The sequence below is a fragment of the Callorhinus ursinus genome, unplaced genomic scaffold (genome assembly GCF_003265705.2).
Source record: "Callorhinus ursinus isolate GAN/ISIS: 27379988/994484 unplaced genomic scaffold, GSC_fseal_2.0 scaffold3, whole genome shotgun sequence".
Taxonomy (NCBI): Eukaryota; Metazoa; Chordata; class Mammalia; order Carnivora; family Otariidae; genus Callorhinus; species Callorhinus ursinus.
In genome coordinates this window covers 34,834,808-34,860,484 of record NW_027397065.1, presented here as the reverse complement: position 1 = coordinate 34,860,484, position 25,677 = coordinate 34,834,808, and the positions used below count along the sequence as shown (strand labels likewise).

Sequence of the window (25,677 nt, the reverse complement as noted above, 5' to 3'; positions counted from 1 at the left end):
GTGGGGGCTGACTGTATACAGATACAAAGCACATTTTTGGGTGGTGGTTACAGGCCAATATCCTTGTCAAAATGCATTGAACTGTATAGTTAAAATGGATGCATTTTACTGTAGGTTAATTATACTTCAATAAAACTGATTTAAAAATTAAAATCACCTGGGGGGTGGGGGATGGGTTAGTCTGGTGATGGGTATTAAAGAGGGCACATTCTGCGTGGAGCACTGGGTGTTATGCACAAACAATGAATCATGGAACACTACATCAAAAACTAATGATGTAATGTATGGTGATTAACATAACAATAAAAAATTAAAAAAAAATTAAAATCACCTGAATTCCTACCCTTTATAGTTAACCACTGTTAGCATTTTGGTTTATATCCTCCAGACTTTATTTCCCGTGTAAACATACAGAACCATATTCACACTTTTAAATGTACCTTTCATTGTAGTTTTAAAAGATAAACGAGAACATATGGTTTGGTAATCTGATTTTTAAAGACATCTTAATGACATATTGGCTAGATTCTTTAATAGTTAAATCCCTTATCTCAAACTGTTTTCTTGTTCCTAACAGAAACAGTAGTGGGCTTCCCCTGCCCGCCCACCCCAACATAGGTAAAAAAATTCATACTCGTGGAGTAACAGAGTTTGAGGAAGCATGATGAATTTTGACATCTCTTTTTTTAGATGCCTTTTTTCTTCTCCCTATAAGATATGTGGATTACACTGGCCTCGGGCAGATGGCAAGCAACCCTCTCGCCACCCAGCTAGGGTCATGGTTCCCCTGTGTAGCAGAGTTGGCATAAACTTAAAGCGGGACCAGGCTCATTCCCCAGCTTAAAAGGCACTCACAGGAAGAAGCCAGAAACCTCCAAAGAAAACCAGAGGTCTTCCCCTCTACACTGTTTGGGGGCGACAAAGGCCTCAAAGTAACTGAAAGGGAGGCTCTAGTCTCTGGCTTCGCTCCAGATGAGGCCCTTCCACGTTCTCCGATCCACTGTCGGGACATGGGACCTCCTCCACTGACAGCATTCCAAGGGGTTGTTGGACAAATCAAGAGCCACAAAGGCCAGAGCATCAGACACAAAAGAGTCAGTGTGAGCCACGACCACAGCCTCTCATCCCCAAAGGCACACAGGGAAAGCCCAACACAGACGATGGACTCTTGCCTCACAAGCCAAGGCCCCGGCCCCCTACCCCTCATCCTCCAGGCCCCCTCGCTCTCATTTCAGGTCTGGATTGATTTTCCACTATTGTTTTAAGAACAGTTAACAGTTTGGGTCAGATTGATGTAGGTTCGAATTTCAGCTCTGCTGTGTGATCTCTGCAAACTACCAACCTTGCTGAGTCCAAACTTCATCTTGAAAAGAGAGACAATGCCACCTACCTCACGGGGTTGTTATAACAACTCAATGAGATGAGAACTCACGTATGAAGCGCTCGCTAGGGATCAGTTCTAACTACTTTACAAATATTCTCTGATTTAGGTACTATCTTTAGTCTCCATGAGAAAAAAAAAACACAACAACAGCAAGCTCAGCAAAGTTAGCAACTTGCTTAAGATCAGTGAGGAGGGCTGGGACTCGGACCCAGATTTCTCTCACTTCAATGCCAACTCCTTACCCAGCAGGCAAGTCATTGTCAAACGTCATAGAATCAAGCCTGAGTGGGCTAACATGCAGATTCCCGGGCCCCGGCCAGAAATCAAGATTCATTTAGTCATTAACAGGGCGCAGAAATTTGCATTCTTACTAAGGTCCAGATCTGGAAGCAGGGCATCATCAAGCCACATTTTAGAAACATTACACATGGCTATAATGAAGAAATGCACTCATTACTTCACAATTATTACTTTAAAAACCCAATGGAGAGAAATTATGGGGGGGCCAGGGAGAGAGGACGGAAGGGGACTACAGGACTCCACTGGCAAGCTCTGAAAGGCCAGGCAATCAGTGATGGTGTCGAGATGGTGCTGGGGCCAGTGGAGGCACAGGGATGGATCTGCCTGTACTGAGCAAACAGTCCAGCCAAATAAATAACCCCAAGTCAAGCTAAAGAATGTGTCAGGCCCTCGGGGGTTGGCGGCCTTGGGATGCTTCAGGGAAGATGACCACTGGGGTGTAACTTCGAAAAAAGCATGGCGAAGTCACTCACTTCAGGGATGGGCCAAGGCCATACTCTGAGGCAGCGGGACCCAATTCCTGGCAGGGTATTTGGCCTCAAAACACTACAGGATGCGGTCAGAAGGGAAGTTCAAGTCCAGGGTCAGTGCTCTGCTTAGGACAGCCAGCAGTGATCTGCGTGACGTGGTTACGGGAGTACTGTTCTTAAAGTCATCCTCTCCAGCCATCCCGACTGCCACCTTTTAGAGTCATTCTTTCAGGGCCTTTGGAAACTGGTGGATTTTAACTGGTTTAAGGAATTAGGGCACTACAGCCTGCCTCACAAGCCGAGGATTAGTAAGGATCAAGTTACTGACACATGGGGCTTTGGGACAAACCACCAGAACCTTCCATTCACTTCCACTCCGGCAGCAGGTGCTCCCCAGGGAGTGGGAGGCACCATCTAAGTCAGACCCCTGTGGCTGAATTTGACCCACAGATGGTGTTATTTAGCCTGCACAGTGAGGATACTCAGTGCTTAAAAGAGCTTTTGCGTTAGGTGCCAGCATCTCGAGATCAGATGATTTTACAGAGAAATCTCAATAGCTTGCTTCTTTCAGGAAAGTGAAAAAAAAAAAACAGTTGTTAAAGGTGAGGCTATATACACCTGCTGGAGCCGACTCACGGCAATGTTTAGATGAAACCATTGTTCTCTAGCTAGCCAGAGTGTCTACTACTTCCTATTACTGCCTCAGTAGTATCAGGCCCTGTCCGATCGTCATTTGTCCACTTATGGTATGTGAGCTTACAATCCCCTATTGAAGGACTTGTCTTCAAGATGCTGGAACAGAGAGAATGCCCAAGACAACCAAACCGAGTCCCCAAACCCTCCCTCTCCTCCAACCCTTCACGCCAATAGGCCGACTGTGGGGTTCTCTCTCCTCGCGTCAGTGAAGGGGAAGGAGGAAGAATGTGGGGGGATGGGGTACAGAAAATTAATATTTATTGAGCATCTACTCTGTGCCAAGCTCTATCTTCAGGTCTTTCCATTTGTCATCTCATTTAACTTTAACATGAAAACTTATGGCTTGGTTAAAGGCTAATAATCATCTTCATTTTTTTTAAAGGTAACGACGGCTCAGGGAAGAGAAGCAGTGTGCCTAAGTAGCAAAGTGACCGTTGCAGACTGGGGACCGCTCTAGGGAAGAAGTACGTTGGTAACTCCTCCTTTGAGATGACTCTCCACAACAATAGGGTTCTTGAGAAGCCTGTAGGACCAGGGAAGCCGGACTGCTGGGGACAGGAGAGCATACTGTTTCTAAGAGAGAAGCTGCAACTCAGCCTCAGGCTACTGTTTGCTATGCAGGCTTGAGCGTCCAGTGTTACCACGTCTGAGTTTTCCAGAGATTTCTCAGGCAAGATTTACGGATCTTTGAAACCCCACAACAAAGAAGAAATAAAACCTGCCTGGAGGTGGGATTTTGTCCATTGGTGTTGGTTTTCATTAAATGCTTTTCTAAGTATAGGCAGCATTGCATAGAGGTTACCGGTGCTAGATTTAAACTCTCTGGGTTCAAGTCCCAGCTCTGCCACTTATTAGCATATGACCCTGGGATTTATCACTTCACTCCTCCGTGTCTCAGTTTTATCATCTGTAAACTGGCAATAACAATCACAAGGTTGTCATGGGGATTAAGTGAGAGGATAGGTAGAAATTAGTTAAGATTAGTTAAGGGCTCTATAAGAACTTATTACTCACTAAGAAGAATGAGTGTCTGTTTTGAAGCTACTACTCTTCTTGAAGCAGCCTCTGTTTATTCTGTGAGGGAGTGGGGGAGGAGACAGGAGCATTTCAGGTTAAATTATGGGCTTTAGAGAGACACATACCCCATCCTTGAGCCCAAGAAATGGTGTTGCTTCTAAGAGCAGAAAAAGAAGTGCAACTTCCCGAATGAAATGCTAATTAGTTATAAAATCTCAGAACTGCTGCTGGGCCATGTGCTGTGTAAACCAAATCTTATCTACTGGGTACTTATTTGTCCAGCTAGGTTTTCCTGGCAGACACAGTACCTGAGAATGGATCACTGGCATTTAGAAGTAATTTAGCTTTGGGAACGTGTGCCTGGAGCCTGGTTACAGAGAGAGCTTTAAAGGAGAGTGTTAACAATGGCAAATAAGGGCTGTCTGTCGTTCTAAATGGACACATTGTGACACACTGTCCATTTAGAGAGCTGAGCACGTGGCCGGCACAGAAGTGCTGCACTCACTGTGCATACGGATTTGTCAGTGCCGTTACAAGACGCTCCGAAACACAAGGTCCAATAACACACCCATACCCGTCATGAGCAGTGTTGGGGCTGACATCTCAGGCGCTGGAAACCACCATCTCAGCCCCGGCACGGAGGACTTATTTATTCATCCGGCAAATATTTCTTGAGTGCTGTGGCTGACCAAGTCTTCCCTCCCCGAAGTCCTTAAAGAACCCTCTCTTTCCTGAAGCAGCCATTTCCCTGAGACGCAAACCAGTCGATCTGGTGAGGCAACCAGGAAGGGAAACTGTGCAGGAAAGCTGGTTGAACTCAGACATGCTGCAGAAATCTGTAACCAGTCCCAAGGACGTCCCAAAGATTTTGGATGCCTTCAGCCCCGTTCCAGAAAATGTCTCCCAGTCAACATCCAACTTTCTCTTTGTCTTTCCCTTCTCTCTGAAGGTAAGCCCAGCCCAGACCCTCAACCCGGGTAACCAATATATAAGGTGTTACTCTGATCATCTTCTCCGCTGGTCCCCTCCCAGATCCTGGCTCTTTGATTCTGCTGCCGAGCTTTCTCTCAATGACACAAGCTAGCTCCTCCCTGATGGATGACGTTCTCAAAGAATCATCACCCTTTACAGTTTGAACCTACCTGAAAGATTGTGTAGTCCAGTTTTTTTTAAAATAGGACTCCAGGTTATTCAAAATCTCATGTTGAACATCAATGTCTAAAAGAGAGAACTTAAAACTTTATCATTATTAAAAGTAACTTTTTAGTTGTAGGCTCTTGAAGCACTAGAGCTCAGAATACACACTGAAATCCACTGATCACAACGTGTCAGTTCCTTATTTGAACAGAGAGGAAGCACACACCAAGAGGTTAAGTGGCAGCCGGAGGGCAGTATTGGTATTGGTTTCCTATTGCTGTCATAACAAATTATCACAGACTTAGAGGCTTAAAATATGAATATATTTTCTCAGCATCTGGAGGTCCGAAGTTCTAGATCAGTTTCGCTTGGGCTCACATCAAAGTGCAAGCAGGGCCGTGTTCCTTCTGGAGGCTCTAGGGGAGAATCTGTTCCCTCGCCTTCTCCAGGTAAGTTCTGTCCTCGTTTGCTGCATCACATGGCCTTTCTCCCTCTCTGCCTCCAGCGCTTGTCCTCTTTCTTATAAAGACCCCTCTGATTATATTAGGTGCACTTAAATAATTCAGGATAGTCTATCCATCTCAGGATCCTTCATTTAATCACATCTGCAAAGTCCCGTTTGCCATCCATGTGGGGTACATTGTAATATAGTCCGGGGCTTAGACTGTGACTGTCCCTGGGGGGCCATTATTCAGCCCATCACAGGTAGGCAGCAGTTAATAGGAGAGCTGCGACGGAGCCCACAACTCCTGGGCTCTTTTGGTACTTTCGGTGTCTTGATGGGGACGGGGAGACGGATCAGGGTGGGGAAGATACACTTCTTTTTCTCTGAGCTGTTTTGTACCTTGCCTATTACAAGCCATAAACCAGAACACGACAGCCCCACTGGAAGAAAGAAGACAAGGTGTGATGAAGTTAAGTAATTTTAAGAGTCTGAAGTGGAACACTGTAAATATAACCTTTTTCTCTGGGCATGTATTTTGTCTTGGAAGGGATGATAGTCCATGAGATGTGATAGTCTGATTCAAATAGATTCTCAGGGATGAGATAAAGGAGCAATAATTATTATTCATCTTCATAACAACACCATTATGAGGGTAGTATTTCCACTTACCATATGGGGAAACTGAGGCTGGGAACGTGACCTATTTTGCTGCAGATTACATAGGTGGTAAGAGCCAGGGTTCATGTGACTCCATGCAGGCTGACCTGGGAACCTGAGATTGCAACCATTATTTAAACACCCTCAGAGTTTATGCAGAGTCTGTACACAACACCAGGCCTGGGCAGGTGCTTTGAATTACAGGTCTTCTCTGAAGGAGCGGTGTCAGGAAGAAATTCTAATGCTCACACCTCAGGCCATGGCTGAGAAAGTTGGGACTGCTCCTGGCTTTCCTTCTGCTGTGCTCTATGGCACTTCAACTTGCAGGGTGTCACTCACCCTCTCTCGAAGCAAAAAGACGACGTGGGTTGTTCGAGTCTGAACAATGGAATTTTTTTTTTTTAAGATTTTATCTATTTATTTGACGGAGAGAGAGGGAGACACAGCGAGAGAGGGAACACAAGCAGAGAGTGGGAGAGGGAGAAGCAGGCTTCCCGCGGAGCAGGGAGCCCGATGCGGGGCTCGATCCCAGGACCTCGGGATCATGACCTGAGCCGGAGGCAGACGCTTAACGACTGTGCCACCCAGGCGCCCACGAACAATGGAATGTTTATTAATTAATTACAATAAATAAGCTATTGTGAAGGTCTGTGAAACACGAAGGGATTTCCCTCTCCATTTAAAAGCTCACACTTCAGGGCTTAGGAGAATGGAGGGAGGGATGAATGGGGGAGCACGGGGGATTTTTAGGGCAGTGAAACTATTCTGCGTGTTACTACAAAGGTGGATACGTGTCATCATGCATTTGCCACAACCCACAGAACGTACAACAGCAGGAGCAAACCCCACCAGAAACTAGAGATCTTAGTTAAATGTGTTAGTATTGGCTTAGCAATTGTAACAAACGCACCACAGTAGTGCAAGATTTAATGGGAGAAACTATGTGTGTGGGCAGAGGGTATATGGGACTATGTACCTTCTGCTTAATTCTTCTGTAAACCTAAAACTGCTCTTGAAAAAATGAAGTCTATTAATTAAAAAAAAGAACTCACACTTTAAGTCACTCCTGCTCGTCTTCTCAGAAATTCTTTCCCACATGGTGACCATCACAGCTTATTCTTGCCTAGGGACTTGGCTGGCGCTGGGTGCCAGAAATGCTTTCCCAACATTCCCCACTGATCTGTACCTGCTGCTTCCTACAAGACATCATTCATGCTCACCAAATCTCAGAGCTCTCCCTAGCTAGCCACTCAGAAAAGCACTGACACATCCTGGGATCCTGCCTCAGCCTCGCCACTGACCAGCTCTGTTGCTTTGGGAGAGTTCCTGTATTTCTTTGAGCTTCAACTTCCTCATCCATATCTAGAGGCTAATAAACTTTTCCCTAATGATCTGGCAGGGCTGTTGTGGTAATTAAACGAGATAATACCTATGGGGCGCCTGGGTGGCTCAGTTGGTTAAGCATCTGCCTTTGGCTCAGGTCATGGACCCAGGGTCCTGGGATTGAGTTCCCCATTGGGCTCCCTGCTCAGTGGGGGGTCTGCGTCTCCCTCTGCCCCTCCCCCCATTCGTGTGCGTGCACGTGCTCTCTCTCAAATAAATAAAAATTTTTAAAAAAGATAATACCTATGAAGGCTTTGGGCAAACCATAAAGCATTATTATTCACACATGTAAGGCACATACTTTCCTGTTTAACTCCTCACTAGCATTTTCCCCATTTTATAGATTAGGGGACTGAGGATCAGAAAGGTTAAGTAACTTGCCCTAAGCCACACAGGTCATAATCGCAAAGCTGGAATTAAAAAAAAAAAAAAAAACAAGTCTGACTCCAAAACTCATACTTTACATTTACACTCTTCAAAACTATACTACGTTGTCTCCAATGAGACAAAGGATCAGAAGATCAATAGTTACTAGAGTCTCAAAGTGTAATCCCCACTGTAACACTCATCTTTCCTCCTCTGAAGGAGGAGGAAATTTTAAAGATTTTATTTATTTGACAGAGAGAGAGAGAAAGAGAGGGAGAGAGCACAAGCAGGGGGAGAAGCAGACTCTCCACTGAGCAGGGAGCCCAATGTGGGACTTGATCCCGGGACCCTGGGATCATGACCCGAGGCGAAGGCATACACTTAACCTACTGAGTCACCCAGGTGCCCCTCATTTCTTTTCAGAGCTAAAAATCTCCAGGCAAAAAGCTCAGCCCAGTGGTGAATTTCTCAAGACCACTAAGCCCAACTCTGAGGAGCCCAGAATCACTGCGCCTTCTTGCCAGGGTGCAGGAAAGATGGAATTCTATTTTACATGCTTGTTTAAACCCCTCATTTTCTGTGGATTTAATGCTCACAGGGGTCAAATATCTGTGATGAGTTAAAAAAGCATTTTGTCCACAAATAAAAATATCCCAAATAGTAAATTTCGGTGCTGGACTCAGAATAGTGGTCTCCATTATCCTGAAAAAACATGAGGGATGCTCTGGGTTGGTTCTTGTGGCTTTCCTTTAATTTTTCTTTGTTCCCAGATGTAATCGTGCTCTTTCATTCAGGGTTTCAGTGATTCTCTAAGCGCTGGAGTCTTTTTGTTCTGGAAGTCATCCACTCATTAATTTTCGTTGTTTGAGCACCTATCATATGTGCCAGGCATAGACCCACTCTTGCAAACAAGCAGACAGTGAACAAGACAGACTCGACCTCTCCATCTACACAGCTTCAGGCCCTTGGAGGAGAAAGACAACTGAACAGATGGTTATAACTTAGAGTGAGCATAAGAAATATCCAAAGCCCAATAGAGGACCCCTAACACAGACTACAAAACTCCGTGATCTGGCCAGGAAGGGATTCTATTTGTCACTTACACGGCTGCAATTCTAGGCACAACGTCTGGGATGGGGCACTTACCACTACCACCTCCTCGCCTTTGGATAACACAGTAACGTATCTTTTCCAGACTAATAGGGTCTAATTCACTGGTGTCTTCTACTATTTTTCTCACTTCAGTGGATTTACTTTAATAAATCAACTGCTGTTTATGGAGCACTTGCATTGTTGGCCATGCGGCAGATAAAGAAGACGCTCTAGGGATATATTTATCATATTATATATGCTCTGTGTGAATCTGTTTGCCTCCCTCTGCAGATGAAATTTCTCAAGAACAGGGACTATGTCTTACTCACCTCTTTCCAGGACCGGCTTGGGGTCTGGTAAGGGTAGGGGCTCAATCACAATGTATGGAAGGAAGAATGGAAAGACAGCAGAAAGAAGGGAGGAAGGGAGGGAGGGGAGGAGGAAAAGGAAGGCAGGGAGGCGGGTTGACACGATCCCTCTTTCAGGATCGCTTACTTGGGTAGCACTTAGCAGACGGGGGTCCAGTCCGACTTCCTGCAGCAGCACTTCCGAACCTGACATAGCCAGAGCCACAAATGCAGAGGGACGAAAGACTGGAAGCTCTGCCGCCCCTCGGGCAGGTGATCGAGTAGCGTCTGCTTGCCTCCTGGGAGATTTCCCGAACCCCCTTCCAAGAGGCAGCTCGGCTTTCCTCATGAGAGGCGGGCACCACTCTTGGGTCCGAGTCGGCAGAGATGCCTGGTGTTGAAAGCTGACTCTGCCTCTGGCCTGCGAGGCCCTGGTGACGGGCACTCGGTTCACCCGCCCAGTCCACCCCCACAGGTGTCTGCAGTTTGCCGCTGCCTCTTTAGGTCCATTGAGCCTGCCCCTTTGGGGCCCTGTCATCTCTCAACAACTGCACAAGTACCCCCATCGGCCACCTGGACTTGAGTCTCCCCTCGGCCAGCCATCCTCCCCACTGTCACTGGCATGGCCTTTCTTAAATGAACATCTGATCACACCACGCCCCTATTAAAGCCCTTCAGTGGATCTCGAGGTGACATTCAAAGTCCTCCCTCCCCGCCGGCCCCAACTCCCCGCCTCACCAAGCTCATCTGTCTTCAGCGCCTCTCTTGCTTGCTGTGTTCCAACCATCAACTCTTCCAAGCATCGACTCTTTCACATACCTCTGTGCCTTTGCATGGGTGGGTGATTTTTCACATGCTATTCCTTCTGCCTGGAAAGCCCTTCCCCTAGACGAACTCCTACTCATCCTTCAAGACCCTCATGTCACTTCTTGAGTGAAGCCAGAATCAGGCATGTCTGGGGTCTTTCCTGCCCCTTGGTCCTTACCTCCAACCGAGTCTTGGTACATGGCCTGTACCTGCTCATTTACTAGTCTGTCCTCTCATTAGACTGAGGTCTCTGAGTACAAGGATGGTATCTTGTTATTTCTATAATATGTTTTTCATATTCAACATTTTAATGATTGTACATGATTTCCTATACATAACAGGTCAACTGCAAATACTCAAGGAATGGATGAACAAACATTCATTTGATGCATTTTTAGTTGGCTATACTCTCTGCCATGAACCATCTGGGTACTGGGGATTCCACAGGGACAGAGGCAGGCAGGGGCCCTGAGTACCCATGTCCATTCTGTGTGACAGATGGAGACAGGGTGACAAATAAACGAACAAGATAATTTCAGAGGGCAGTAAGTGCTCTGAAGAGATATAACTGGGTAGTGGGATAGAGAGGAGGGACGGTGGGGCCTGGGGGAGCTGCTTTGGATGGGTCAGGGAAGGCCACCCTGAGGAGGTGAGGTTGGAGCTGAGAACGGATGTGAAGGAGTTGACCATGCCGAAGCGTGAGGGCTTAGCATCCCATGCAAAGGGAGTGGTGAGTGCAAAGTCCCACAGGCAGGAAGAAGCTTGGGGTGTTCCGACAGATGAGATGGAGCATGGGAAGCACGATGTGGGTGAGGGAGGGCCCAGCCATACGGAGTCTTGCAGGGCATGACCAGGAGCGTGAACGCTGTTCCAGGCACAATGACAGAATGAATGGCTGCCAAGATTAGCAGACACGGATGCTCCCAACGAATGGGTGCTTCGTGCCCCTCCGCACACCTCCCTCACCCTCACATAAGATTGCTGGCTGCTCACGGAGCGGGCGGAGACAGCCCTCATTAATCTCAGGAAGCGGGAGGGCAGACTCGGGCAGTGCGGCAACACAGAGTCACTAGAGAACACAAAGGCCGCCTGCCCAGCTTTGTTTTGAAACCGTCAATTCCAAATTCCGCTAGCTGGCAGAGACAGGGGTTATTGATTTTCCCTTCTGGAATGCATGTCCTACAGAGTCCTCGCAAACAGAAACTGAAAAACAGAGCAAAACACAAGTGCTGAGAAAGACAGGGCAAGGGGACTTAAAAAAAAATCCATACTGGATTTTGTCTTTTTCTTCTTACGCTTTGGTGGATTGTGGCTTGTCATCTCTGGTTTTTCCCAACTCACTTCTTTTTCCCTATCTCTGTGCCTTCCTGATTCCCTCCCTCTCTCCTCCCGGCTAGCCTCTGGTCCAGTACCTGGTGCGCCGTTTGCACACAGCAGGCAGTTGATGCTGCGGTGCTGAATGCTGCTTTCTCTAGCGGTCAGTCTCTCTGCGCGTTCTTTCTCCGGGTCAGTTTGTCCAGCTCACTGCTTCTCTTTAAATACAGCACCTCTCCCCCTTACAGACAGGCAGGCGGCAGAGTGGGGCCGGCCCATAAAACCAGCTTTTTGTAATTGCATCGAGTGGTATCCCGAGCTAATTACATTTTCTCTCCTCTCCTGAGAACCAGGAAGCAATTAGGGACTTCCTTCCACTGCCTTGTTGGGGTGGGGGCCTCTAGCACCCATTTCCACTGGACTAAACACCACCTGTGGCCCGCCCTTGGCTTTGATAAAAGCTGCACACGTGCCTCTTTGCCTCTGTGAATCAGGCCTTCACCTGCTACCGCCTTCTTAGTTACTTCTCCTTTCTTCCTGTTGCTAGCATGGCTGAGTGGAGAGGAATCTGGGTACACAGAAGTGTCTAAAACGTGGTTGGGTGTGTTACTAAGGATAGGTTTGTGGGGAGGCCTAGGCCTAACTGTGTTTGCTGACTTTTACCAAATTAAACACACTGATCGAAACTTAACTTTATCATCTGGAAAATGGGTGTATCATAGTCTCTTCTTTCTTGAAGGGGAATGTCAGGACAAGCAAAGAAAAATCCATGTCAAAACTACAAAATTATAAAAAAAAAAATAGTCCTTGACCTTCTCCTCCTAATGAAATATATGGTATTGTGGAGAGGCCCAACTGTTGTCATTTCATAGCCTGATACTCCAATAATTTATCTTCTACTCCTATTTTATCTAAGAAATAAAACAGTGTTATATTCTCTGAACTCACACAAGGTGGTAGAGAAGGCTGGGGTGAGGGGGAATGGGAGGTGGTTCTCGAACAAACTGATGAGTGGGATGTACATTCCTGAGATTTAAAATTTGTAACAAGAGAGACAATCTACATGCAGGTAATTGAGGTCTGGTAGGAGGGGTGTTTCCTTAACAGGTTTTAAACAAACTTAATTTCTGCAAAGCATCTTCTATTTTACATGTACTGACACATATTTAAATGTATAACTTCAATTATCACCTCGACGCAGATGCTTCCCCTCCTTGAACTTGCCCTCAGTCAGCTATTTCTCCAGTTACCCGCATGATATTTTCTCTGAAGTCTGTAAGATTATTTCCTCTACCTTCCTCTTATTTAAACCATGGAAGCCGAGGCTCCTAGACACAGCCGTGGCCCAGAGACCAACGTCATTTACCCAGCAGTAACAAGAGGATGGGATGTCAGGCTCGGCACTTTCCAAACACACAGAAGATGCTCCACCCACGATGCCTGTGGAAGACTTTACATCACTTCACACCCAACTTACGATCATTAAGTCTGGCTCTTTTCCTCCTGACCTTTCAGTCTTTGTGGAGTGGAAGCTCTAAGAAGGCAAAACTCACAGGTCTACAGATCTTACTTTCTATGGCTTCCCCCAGAGCTGGCATTTAGTAGGTTCAAAGCCATTTTGATGGCTGCAAGGATGAAAGACTATGGAAATTTGCCATCATTCCTTGTATCATCTGAGCTTGGAAACTCATCATTTTCTAGCCCCACCGCCCCCCACCCGCCGGCCACTAATACCTCATCGATTGCCAATTTCTGTTGACTTGGCCCCTAGTGGTATCTTTGGATTCTCCTTCACTTCTGATTGCTCTCTTTCCCAAGTGTGAGCCCTGACCCTTTACACTGGACTCAGCCTCATCTCCTGTCCCCTGCCTTTCCTTTTTCCTCCTCCTCCTGCCCTAGCCTCCTCTTCCACAATAAATGATTTCATCGTGATTTTTCCCATGTTGCAAGCCATCTACATTCTCAGTACCTACCTCTAAAGTCCATACACCTTGCAGGCAAGGCTCACCGCCACCTGGCCTCCGCCTCTCTTCCTAATGTTATCACCTGTTGTTCTGCCTCATAATCCCCCACCCCCATGAGATGGCTCTGCCTGTGTCCCTTGAAACACACCTTATACACGTTTGCCTCTATATTTGCACACACTAGTTGCCTCATTTACTTTGGGAATTCCAATCACCATTCAGGCCCCAGGTAAAGTCTTTACAGTTATAGCAACAACAAAGGAATACAGCAGTAACAGTAGCTAGAACTTTCTAAATACCTTCCCTGTACCAAGCATAGTACTAAGTTATCCATACTCATTATTTTATCAACCTTCACAAAAAGCCTAGGAGGTTAAGTACATTTTTTTTTTTTTAAGATTTTATTTATTTGACAGAGAGAGACACAGCGAGAGAGGGAACACAAGCAGGAGCAGTGGGAGGGGGAGAAGCAGACTTCCCGCAGAGCAGGGAGCCCCATGCGGGGCTCGATCCCAGAACCCTGGGACCATGACCTGAGCCGAAGGCAGGCCCTTAATGACTGAGCCACCCAGGTTCCCCGGGTAAGTACAATTTTATCCTCATCTTACAGTGGAGGAAATCTAGGCTCAGAAGTGTCCAGTAAGGTGCCTAAGGTCACAGACTCCGTGTGCACAACAGCTGAAAATCAGACCTAGATCCATCAGGTGGCCGAAGCCGTGTTTCTAACCTTTTAGGCTATGCTCCCTGAAGCCATTTTTCTTCTCTGAACTCTGATAGCCTTTTAAAGCATGGCCACTCATTTGCCAATTTTCATGTGGATTGTTTTTTGTTTTTAAAGATTTTATTTATTTATTTGACAGAGAGAGACACAGCGAGAGAGGGAACACAAGCAGGGGGAGAGGGAGAGGGAGAAGCAGGCTTCCGGCGGAGCAGGGAGCCCGACTCGGGGCTCAATCCCACGACCCTGGGATCATGACCCGAGCCGAAGGCAGATGCTTAACGACTGAGCCACCCAGGCGCCCCTTCACGTGGACTGTTAAATCACTAAACATTCTCCTGTACGCATGTGTTTCTTGTCCCTAGTTTTACTGTAAGCCAGCAGAGAATGCGAATAATAACCTCTGGGCCTCATAGGTTCTGCCCAACAAACGCATGCTGAAGGAACTGATTCAAAGTGTAAAGTAATCAACCCCCCCTTAAGTTCTGTTGGCTAATTCGTCCTTCGAGCAGAGGGTTTACTTCCCTCTCCTCTCGCCCCAGGACCACATGCTGACACTGGGTATGAAAAACAAAAGAGAAGATCCTCCCTGAGTTCAGGCCTTTGAGTCACACCTATTTGCAAGACCTGGAGGAGGAAGGCCTGACAGTTATTCCTGAGTGACTCAGGAGTCTGTGCTTGCAGAATCTTGAATCTTTGAGCTCCGGAGGCCTTTGTGAAGTTAGAGGTATTACAGGAAAACAACCCCCACCCCAATTCAGCAACTACTGCGGACCACTGTGAGATTTAATCACTTTCTTGAGAACCAAAACTGCAGTTGGTAATTACACAGCCCTGCTTATACATCACAGCAGTGTTTTGTTGTTGTTGTTAACTGGCCCATTTAAAATTAGAGCCATGAGATAAGACAGATAAACCACTTTATATACGTAAAATGTTAATCTGGGGATCAGCCAGATTAAGAAACTGGTTGACCTTGAGTTAGTCACTGCCCTTCTCTGGTCCTCAATTTTCTCACTATTGACCGGTGTGGGGGTTTTAGAGGATCTCTAAGTCCCCCCCTTGCCTTGCCTTTCTGGGATGCTAATTAACACAGCCTCTTAATTTTGGCTTATACGCACAATCTTGAGTCACATTCTCCATGGCTTTGTCTGCTTCAGCCTGCCCTCTCCTGCTTCTGAGCTAACACACCCAGACGAAGCAGTGGGCAGCTTCCTGTGTGGGATCCCCTTGCAAAGTCCTCTCTGCCCTAGGCTCCCTTCGCTCAAGATGCCTCTGCCCTCTTGTGTGCTTTGCATGTTAAACAGCAAAAGCTTCCCGCTAAGTTCTCAGCACCAGGGGAAGCAGACAGCCTGTATCTGGAAGCCATCATCAGCTTCCCAGGACAGTCCTTATAAGGAAAACCAATAGCTAAAGTAATTTTAAAGAAACCTCCTTCAAGACTTCTCAGGTTGAGCGTGAGCCTGTGGAGGAGGCCAGTGGACAGAAATGCCTGCCCAGGCAAACCAGACTCTCTTCTGTGCCCTTCTCCCAACACACGCTCTGAATACATGGACACAGTGGCAGGGGAGAGAATTCAGAAGGCACAGTCCTTGTGAAAGTAAGGGCCCAGGAGTCACTGCTAAACAGCAAATAGTGGAGGCCAGGTTAACAACGACAAAGGTTATTTGGCAAGTTAAGAAACATAGTGATGGACTAGTTCTGCATTGATCGTATCAATGGGCAGAGGAATCTGCATGGGATAAAATTACACAGAACCACCCGGGCAGGCACACACACACACACACAAATGAGGGTGTGTAATTATCTGAAATCTGAAGAATAACATCCGTGGATTGCACCCATGGCAGTTTTGATACTGTACTAATTATGTAACATGTTACCACTGGGAGGAAACTAGGGCACATGGATGTACCTACTATTTTTGAAACTTCCTGTGAATCAATAATTACTTCAAAATAAAACTAAACACACCTCCAAAACCAAGCAGCTAGTGCAGTGGGTGGATGTGGCTACGTCCCTCTGCAATTCTGGAATGACCAGTGGCCAGGCCCTCTCACAAGATCCTATTAATAACAGTGACGCCTTCGCCATCATGATCATCACCCCCATCATCAAGGCTCCCATTTATTGAACACTTACTACGTACGAGGCATGCGTCCTCATTTCCATCAACACCCCACCAGTCCATCATGCCCATTTTATAGAAAATAACGACCCTGGGAGTAGCTGAGTCAAGCCCCAGGCCACAGAGCTACTGTGGGGCCAGGCTGTGGCCCAGGTCTGGGACTCTAAATGCTCCCACTTGGGGCCAAAACACCAGACAGCAACAGGACTCCATGGAGCTGTCATGGCTTCCGACGTGTGCTCCCTGCAAACCACTCAGGCACACCCCTCACTCTGTCTCAAAGGCGCCTGCACCGAGGCAGCAAACAGCATGGCGATACCACCTTCTGGGCCCATCTCTCACCCCTGTTCTGGCCAGAAAGCCACATCTGCAGAGAAGCCAAAAAGAAGAAACAACAACAACAACGACACTTACAAGTTCTTCACGTTGGCGATGCCACGGAACGCCTTCCTCGGGATCCCCAGGACCTGGTTTTCGCTCAGATCTCTAAACAGGAAGAGAAGAGGCACACGCATTAAGGACCAAGGCCCGGCTTTATCTGCATCTCATTATGACAACAAAACCCCTCGCAGGCTGCGTCTGCGGTCAGGAGTGTTGGAGGGACTCTTCAGTCTCAGGCCCCAGGCTGCTACAAGCCTTTACATTGTTCCTCCAGTGATGGCCTTTGCTGGAATGGTTACCAGGCGGGAGCAGCTCGCCTCCAGGGCGGGCTCTGTGGGTGGTCTCGCACCTCCAGGCCACGAGCCAAGACGCTGGGTTATTTGTTGTGCACACCGCACCCAATTCTCTGTTTTGCCATCTCCCAGAGAGACCCCTTGCCCCCCCTCCCCGCTTGCCGCCCCTCCCCCACTGCAGGGTCAACAGCACTCAGTCTCCCACTCTCAGGGACTTGCGCCTTTGTCATCTGGGATTGGAGGGGAGCCTAGCCATCCTGATTTTCTGATGGGGGGTGCCCATCTCCGTTTATTCCAGAGCCCCAGACACCCCCGGGGGCCTCCTGGATCGGGCTCAGTGACAGGCATGATAACTTCAAATTGCATCTCTACAAACCCGCCCAAAATGGGGGTCCCACTGGCACCTCATCTAGCATTAAGCAGTGCTAACGTGTTGTTTTGAGGAAGAAAGGTAAGGGACAAAGTGTCAGGTGCTGAAGCCGGCTCAAACCCAGGTCTTGTGCCAGGTCCTCTTTAACAATCCCCAAAGCCTCAGTTTCCTTTCCTAAGACCCAGGCGTTTTTTGTTTGTTTGTTTGTTTCCTTCCCCCCATCCCCCCACTCAAACCAAACACATGCACTTGTTTACATTCATACCTCGAGCTTGCTTGGAATCTCAGTGAGTAATCAATCACACTTGCGTGTGTCTACACACACACACACACACACACACACACCCCAATTGTATGTATATACATCTATAGATAGATATATATCTCAATTATTGTGAAAATAACACAAAAACCATTAGATATTAAGGTAAAAAATTACCTACCCAGACCATAACCACTGTTACAAATTAGGAACAATATGTATAAATTTCACCAATATGATCTCATAGTATATAGTCACTCATAAACCCTTTTTTTCACTTATTATATTGAGAACATCTGTTCATGTCATTAACAGTACATGTATGGCAATAGTTTTAATCACTGTATATCATCCAATTGTATACAGGGCTATAGGATCCTGCACTGTGGGGTATTTGTCATTTAAGGAGACACCAGGATGAGGTTTCCTCCCTACGCATTTAAATTGTTGAGCTCCTTCCTTGGTATAAAGTCCTATAAGGAGAACATGCTGGGTCATGGGGTAAACGTCCTTAACTGCCAAGTTGTCCCAGAGGCAGACTGTACTAATGGATACTCTCCCACACTGATTTTCCACAGGAACCTAATCAAAGGCTAAAGAGGACTCCAAATATATTTGCGAAGAGAGGTCAGACAATCATCCTCCACGAAAACTTAGGCTGTCTAAATTAACCTTGTGTGAAGGAGCAGGAGGAAAAACAGAAAGCAGAAGAGAGGCGTCCCTTTCCTGTTCTCACCTGCGGAGACGAGTTAGCCACACTCCGAGCAGCTGGTTGGAACTTTAGACCCTTGGGGATTGTCTGGGGCCACGGTTAAGCCCCAAGGCAAGGCTCGGAGTTGGGGTAGGGTGTAGACACGACGACCGGTGGCTTCTGGGGCTGAATAACATGGTGTTCCCCATCTCAAATCCAGTTTCCTCTGTCTGCAACTGGTGTAAATAAATTTAGATGCACAAGGAGCCCCGTAGCAGGCTCCCCCGGCTGGGCCTGATTCAATGAGCAGGGCTCCAGCCTGGAGTCGGGGCACTGAACAAAGCCCACGGTGACAGTAGAAGTCAGGCAGGGTCACCAAGGTCACTCCTCTGCTCTCCATCAGACTGCAGGAGAAGAGGGAGCAGGTCCTGTCATCTGACTAATGCAATTTCCACCAGGCATCTGGGCTGTACCCAAGGCTCCAGCCAACCACAATGGGCCTAGTCTTTTCTGCTAAGCAAAGGCTGATCTCCAGGACAGCAAGCCCCTACCCACTACCTTCCCAGGCTTGGCTGCTATCTTTGGCCACTCTGGGAAACAGGTCAGGTCACACTTCTGGCCAACGGCTGGTGATCAGAATCAGGGGCAAGGGAGCAAACAGGAGAGAGGTTTGGACGAGTCAGCTATAACCATGCCTGGGAGCCAGGAGAAGGGGCACGTCCTCTAGTAGTGTGTTAACCCTTGGAGTTTAAGGTACCTCAAACATACTGAAGAAATAACCATCGTATGACAGTTCTGGCTTGTAATATGGTGGGATGAGAGGAGAGTAGCATTTTAGCAGAAAAATCCGGCCCAGCTGCTGGGAAACGTCTCACAGAAGCAATCACACGGGAAAAACCCCGCAATGGCACGGGGCAGCCACTTGGGTTTCTGGTCACTATTTTGTTGCTGGAAGTAGACCCAGTCTTGCTCCTAGTTGAAGGGACCCAGTTTAAAGCACAGCTTTCTTTCTGCCTCCCTGCCATGGCTTTGCTTCTGCCGCAACTGAGCAAAACAGTGGATTGTAGGGAATTTATCTGTTCCCCATGACAATCCGCTTGTAAATTTTATTAATTTTATTTTCCATTGAGACTCTGTTCTCCAGCTAACAATACCACTGCCATCCATCTGCAGGATTGTATATTGATTTCATAAATACCTCCAGTGGGCTGACGAACTGACAGCTTTAATGGTGTTACTGATGGGGCGTGGAGGAGGGTTCAGGGCTGGGTGCTTCATTTTCGGTAACCGTCCCTTCACAATTATCTCGAGGCCTTTGTGAAGGCTCCTAATAGCGTGTTTATCTCAGCGTGATGCCAGAGCATGGAGCTAGTGCTAAGCACTACCCTTGAGAGAGACAAGAGCCACCATTTTCAGCTGACATTTAAATAAAAATAACAAAATCTATCCGTAGTGCCCAAGAGCCTAGTTTTGGCCAGTTGCTTGCTGGGGTTTCAGTGCCTTGCCCCTCCCGAGGGAAAATGCTCAGAAGGAACCAGGGAAAGGACAAGGCTGGAGCACGGGAGAGGACAAGGGGCATGCTGAGATTTTCTGGGGGACGTAAAGGAAGATGGCTGCTGGGAAACGCTTTCTTGGTTGGGAAGTAGGGCTACGGATGGGGATGCCTTTTTAAATAATTAGGACTCTGAAAGAAAGGAGAACTGCATTAGCTAAAGTGCATTTTCCTGCTTCCGGAAAATGATTAACTGACGGATTATTCCATCCAAAAACACAAGACCAAAGAGGACTTATTAAGGAGACAGTAAGTCAAACAGGAGTTGGCAAGAACCAATATATCCCCCTTCCAGCCAGCACCCCCCCCCCTTTTTAATTTACTAAAATGCTTTGGACACAGATTAACTTTCTTCACAAATTTATTATTGCTTCATCTACCTTGAAACGGGAACTGCAGACACTTTGATAAATGGATTGAAAGGTTGTCTAGTTCCAGTGGAGCTTTGAAATGCTTCTTGGGGCTCTCCCTGCAATGTCAGGCATGCTTTGTTCTCAGCACAACAGTGAATGACAGTCCCCACCTTCACCCCCACCCCTGCCCACCCCATGTTTACCAGGGAAGATGGCAAGGCAAGAAGCAGGAAAACAGTCTCTTTTTCGCTCTCGTAGGGACAATGCCCTTGTCTCGGGTCATATTCATGCTCCCAGGAAGTCTGGTCTGTGTTAAATGGCAGTTTGTGGGGGGAATTTGCTCCTAGTTGTCAATCTTCAACTATTCCAAAGGTAAAAGATGGGGCTTGGAAGCTCCCCCAACCTTGGGGAATTCGTGTTTCTGAGGTGGGGCGAGCCAGTTAGCTGTATGATCATGCAAACTACTGAAATGCTCTATGCCTCAGTTTCCCCATCTTTACAATGGGTGCTTGACTGACCTCGGTTAATCACGGGAATGAAAGAAGTTGATATATGAGTGCCTTGCACAGCACCTGGAACCCTGCAGGCATTCATTGGATGGCTGCATTTATTTCTTGGATTTTCTGCCCATTTAGTCCTGCATTTTACATTGCTGGAAATACCCTTTATGACCTTCTTCAGGACATATGTCTACAACTGTGCAAAGAATAGAACACATAAACGTTGCTAATATTCTTTCTGTAAAATCTCAGGGAGGGGTCAAAATTTCCCTCCTCTATCATCTAAATGGGAGTATCCATATTTGATTCTAGGGTCTTTTGAATTCAGGAGAAAAGGTCTGTCTCAAATTGGGCTCTCAAAGAAGCTGACACTTAGCCAAGTGATGTATTCATAAAGTGCTCCTGGGAGAGACCAGTAAGGGATGCAGGAAGCAGAATCCAGAGGGAAATAAAGGTCAGTTAGGAAAAATCCTAGCCTTAGCCCCATAGCCTGGGAGCTCCTGTTTCTAACCAAGGGATCTGGGCCTTTAGAGCCCTGCATCAGAGAGTCTTTGGTTAGAGACCACCCAAGAAAAACACAAATTGCCCGGCTCTGCCTATTCTCCAAAAGGCTGAACAAGGTGCTCCAACAACTCAAGGACAGATTGCTGAAGAGGCTCCCGGTCATGATCTTTATCCTCAAAGTCTGAAGCAGGAGATGGAAGCCAGTGTCAGTAAAGAGACCCAAGGAAGCCAACCCAAAGCATTCATAAAAAGGCTTCAAGGAAAATTCTCCTGATTCAGGAAGTTCTCAGAAGATTAAAAAAAAAATTACTCATGAAAGAAGGCATATCCAGTGACCAAAGGAAATTGGAACAACCCAGTTGGATACCTTCTTTGTCTACCTCCCTGGACCACTGGCACTGAGACCAATCAGGTACCTTTTTAGTAACTTAAAAAAAAAAAACCCACAAAACTATCACCTCTTGATAAGCCAAGAAGGGATGATCTAAAAGCATTTCTAAGGGCGCCTGGGTGGCTCAGTTAAGTATGTGCCTTCAGCTCAGGTCATGATCTCAGGGTCCTGGGATCAAGCCCCACATCAGGCTCTCTGCTCAGCGGGGAGTCTGCTTCTTCCTCTCCATCTGTGCTTTCTCTCTCTCTATCTCTCTCTCTCAAATAAATAAATAAAATCTTAACAACAAAAAAAAAGCATTTCTGGGCTCCTGGGTGGCTCAGTCGGTGGGCGTCTGCCTTCAGCTCAGGTCACGATACTGGGGTCCTGGGATCGAGTCCCGCATTGGGCTCCCTGTTCTTCAGGGAGCCTGCTTCTGCCTCTCCCACTCCCCTTGCTTGTGTTCCCTCTCTTGCTGTCAAATAAATAAAATCTTTAAAAAAAAATTACTTTTCCAGTCACTGCCTAGTAGGAGGAAACCTGCCCATTGGTGCGGTAGGTATCAATCAAAACTCATTTAGGGATTTAAAAAATTTCTGATGGATAATAAATGAATCTAAAAATTCTTGTACTCTCACTGCTGCCATGTTATACAAAGCTGAACCCTGCTCCTCTTAACCCCAACTCCTAATGTATAGTAACTGTGACATTATCACTCCGCTCCAGGAGCCCAAGAGAAAGATGGTCTTGCTTACCTTATTTTATACAGTGGGAGGGACATGCAGGAAAAATTATTCCCTGGGGATTTTACAATGTGGACTTCGGGGAGGATTTATCTGAGCAGGTAAATCTCTTCTGCAGGCAATTTACCTTAATAAGCAAGATTATATGTTTGCAGTTGGGTCACTGTTAAAACCAAGTGAGCCCCAAGCATATGTCCCAGCTAAGAAGCCCTGGTACTTCTAGCTGGGTGCCTTTGGCATCCTTTGTCCAAGGGAGATTATATTGGAATAACTGAATCACTTCCTGAAAGAACTGCCATGTATGTCAGAGACCCAGAGAATCAAAGTATCAATGCGGGACAAACAAAACAAAACAAAACATAACAACAACAGAAAAACCAACCCAATTATTTTCCACTGCTCCCGTTGGCTTCTGAATATTTCATTGCACCAATTCACATGCTTGCTCCCCTGATGCTAAACATTTACTGAATGAAAGAGATCAGGAAAAGCTCCTTTCATTCTGCCTCCCCTGGCAAGCTCATTAGAAAAGTCTTAGGCATACCACTCAAATGTTTAATACTGGCAGATTAAGTGTCAGCTCAGATTCTTCACGCAACAAAAAATAAGTTTAGCACCTACTATGTGCTATTCTGTGTCACATGCTGAGACACCAAGGGAACAGAACTGAGTTCCTGACCTCCTGGAGCTTGCATTCTCTTTGACCCACGATATAAACAAGCAGAACGCTTTCCACATTTAATTGCAAAATAAACATCTACAGGTCCCCAGAAGTAAGAGCTGCAGTTTCATGGTTTTTTCCTTTTCAACAAGAAGAAACTCTGTACCTAAATTCACATTGTAGACTGTTCCTAACCAGCAAGGAAAATAATTCACAGCTTTGTTTCACTTGAGGCTCAGTATCTTTTTTGTTTTTAGGGGCGGGGGGGGGAGCGCGGGGAAGGGAAAGATGCCGATCTGAATCGCTGGGACTTGCAGTCTCGTTTCATCAAGTACTTTGGTTTTGTCTTTCAAAGTGGACAGTCTGATAAAAATCAGGCCCTTTTGAAGATGTTATTAAGAGTTGGCGTGGTACGGGACAACTGTTCTTGCTGCAGGGCTCATGGTCTACCTCCTCAGAATTTACCCATGATGCCTCAAAAAATACAGATCCTTGGCTTCTAAAATAATTTAGATAGGATAATGGTATTGTGGGCTATGTTTCCCTTCATTTAGGTCTTTATCTTTGAGAGATACATACTGAAGTAATTAAGGATTAAATGATGATGTCTGGGTTTTATTTCAAAATAATGTAGAAGAGGAGGGGAGTGGGTGGAAGTGGAGAAGGAGTTAAGATTGGCCATGAATGGGTACTTGTTGGCACTGAGTGCTAGGTGCAAGGGAGGTTCATTTATAATTTGTGCTTGACTTTTACATATGTGTGAAATTTTCCAGGATAAAAAAAAAAAAGTAATGCAGACTTCCGGGACCTGTCCCAGACCTGAATCAGAAACCCTGGGGATGGGCTCTGGAGTATGAACTTTGAACAAATCTGAAAGCATGGGGAGGATGATTTGTGCATGCGATTAGGTGCTGAGTTCACACCCCAGCTGTGCTACTTAATGGGCTGTGTGTCTGTAAGAACATCAATTCAATTCTGAGCCTCAACTGGTGCTTCTGTGAAATCAGGACAAGGATTGAGAGTAATGAAAAAATCAAGTGCTTTCTATACGCTAAAGCAAGCTCTAAATGCAAATCACTATCTTTGTTTTATTAGCATGAAGCTAACAAATACAGCATCCTACTACCTTAAGTGTCTAGGGAAAATTTTGGGTCCAACATGCAAAGGCCTCCCGTGTCTCAGGTGTGAGCCTGCTGGTGTTGGACAAAATGCTTATGGGATAGATAGTGTCACAGAAGGCCGACGGGACAGAGTGACAATATCTAATCCATACCTGACAAAGCCCCCCAGGGGCCCAGTTTGGAGGCCGACCTAGAAGGGGTAAGAGTCCATGGATGGTTACACCCTTCCCTGGGATCCCAGCCATTCAGCAAGAGGAAGCCAAGCACTTTGCCCCTGAACCCTCCTAAACCTACAGGGGAGCCTCTGGTGACTGGGATTAGAGCATTCCGGGTGGGGCCTCACAGACAAGTGTTTTCCCAGGTTTCTAGGAGGACTGCCTTGAGGGGAAAAAACACTGGAGGAGCCAGGCCCTGAGGCAGATCTCGAGCTGTGACCATTCAAGAGCAGGTGAAGGCCTGGTATCTGAGCACCACAGAGTTAAGGATCCCTTAGATGGAGAGACTGAGGGCTGCAAGTAAGGTTAGTGTTACTGGTTTGCTCTATGATTAGTCACTAACATACACACCTTCTGTCTCCTTATGGGCAGATGTTCTAGAAATCACAAATTCAAATGCATTAGGATCACACAGGTTAAAGAAAATGAGCAAAGCAGGCTGACTGTGGACACAAAAGTAGGGAGGGGTGAGCTGGGGGACACAGGGCCCGTCTCAATGAATTCCCCCAATTAAAAACAAAAAACCTCCATGCTGGTCAACAGGACACTTCAGCCTTGGGCTGAAGGGTACAGAGGCCAACACCCCTCCAGAGGGGATCTGCTAATTCTAGGACAGCATTGTCCCATAGAAATATAACATGAGACACCCATGCAATTTAATTTGTTCCATTAGCTGCATTAAAAACAATAAAAAGAAATAGCTGAAATGAATCTTAACAAAGTATTTTACTTAACCCAATATATCCAAAATATTTTAACATGTAATCAATATAAAAATATATTAATGAGATACTTTATATTCTTTTTTATACCAAGTCTTCAGAATCTGGTATGTATTTTACATACATCTCAAGTCAGACCAGCCACATTTCAAGTGCTCAGTAACCACACATGGCTAGCGCCTGTCATACTGGACAGTGCACTTCTAGAAGAAGGCTAGGAGCTTGATGCCATAGTTCTGTGCCCACTCATTGTCAAAAGAGGGAAAAGAGTATTAGTTAGATATGGGAACCAATCTAAAGGAGCCCAAAATGGGACTCTTCAAAGGCTGGGGGTGGGGAGTTGGGGGGTGGGTAAACAGTAGGAAATATGAAAGGGAGCCATTCAAGATAGAAACTTTTGGATTTAAGGAAGCAAGCCAGGGCTTGAAATATCCTAGTCATTCAGCCATTCCTCCTACGAGCAGAGAACCTCCTTCCAGCCAAAGGATTTAATTTGTGTCTTTCTGAATGAACTTTCCAGGGCTGGCAGGGTTAACCAATGCTTCCAGTCCAAACAGAAGCTTTCCTCATTGAATTATCACATGAAACGCCGACTAAGGCTCTTTGTGTTCATGAAACAGCATTATAATTGACTGATCATCTCTAGCAAATGGTACAGAGGCTGAGCTTCTCAACAACTAATTCCTAGAATTATCACAATTTAGCCACAAGGTA

At 46.4% G+C, this 25,677-nt stretch overlaps 1 protein-coding gene across 1 annotated transcript in view; it reads right to left on the bottom strand.

Moving 5' to 3' along the window:
• Nucleotides 1-25,677, bottom strand: part of SLIT3 (slit guidance ligand 3) — a 592,929-nt gene that overhangs the window by 173,087 nt on the left and 394,165 nt on the right. Inside the window, exon 5 of the mRNA XM_025867066.2 lies at nt 16,640-16,711. Within this exon, the coding sequence (XP_025722851.1) occupies nt 16,640-16,711 (72 nt within the window). The remainder of the gene's footprint in view (nt 1-16,639; nt 16,712-25,677) is intronic.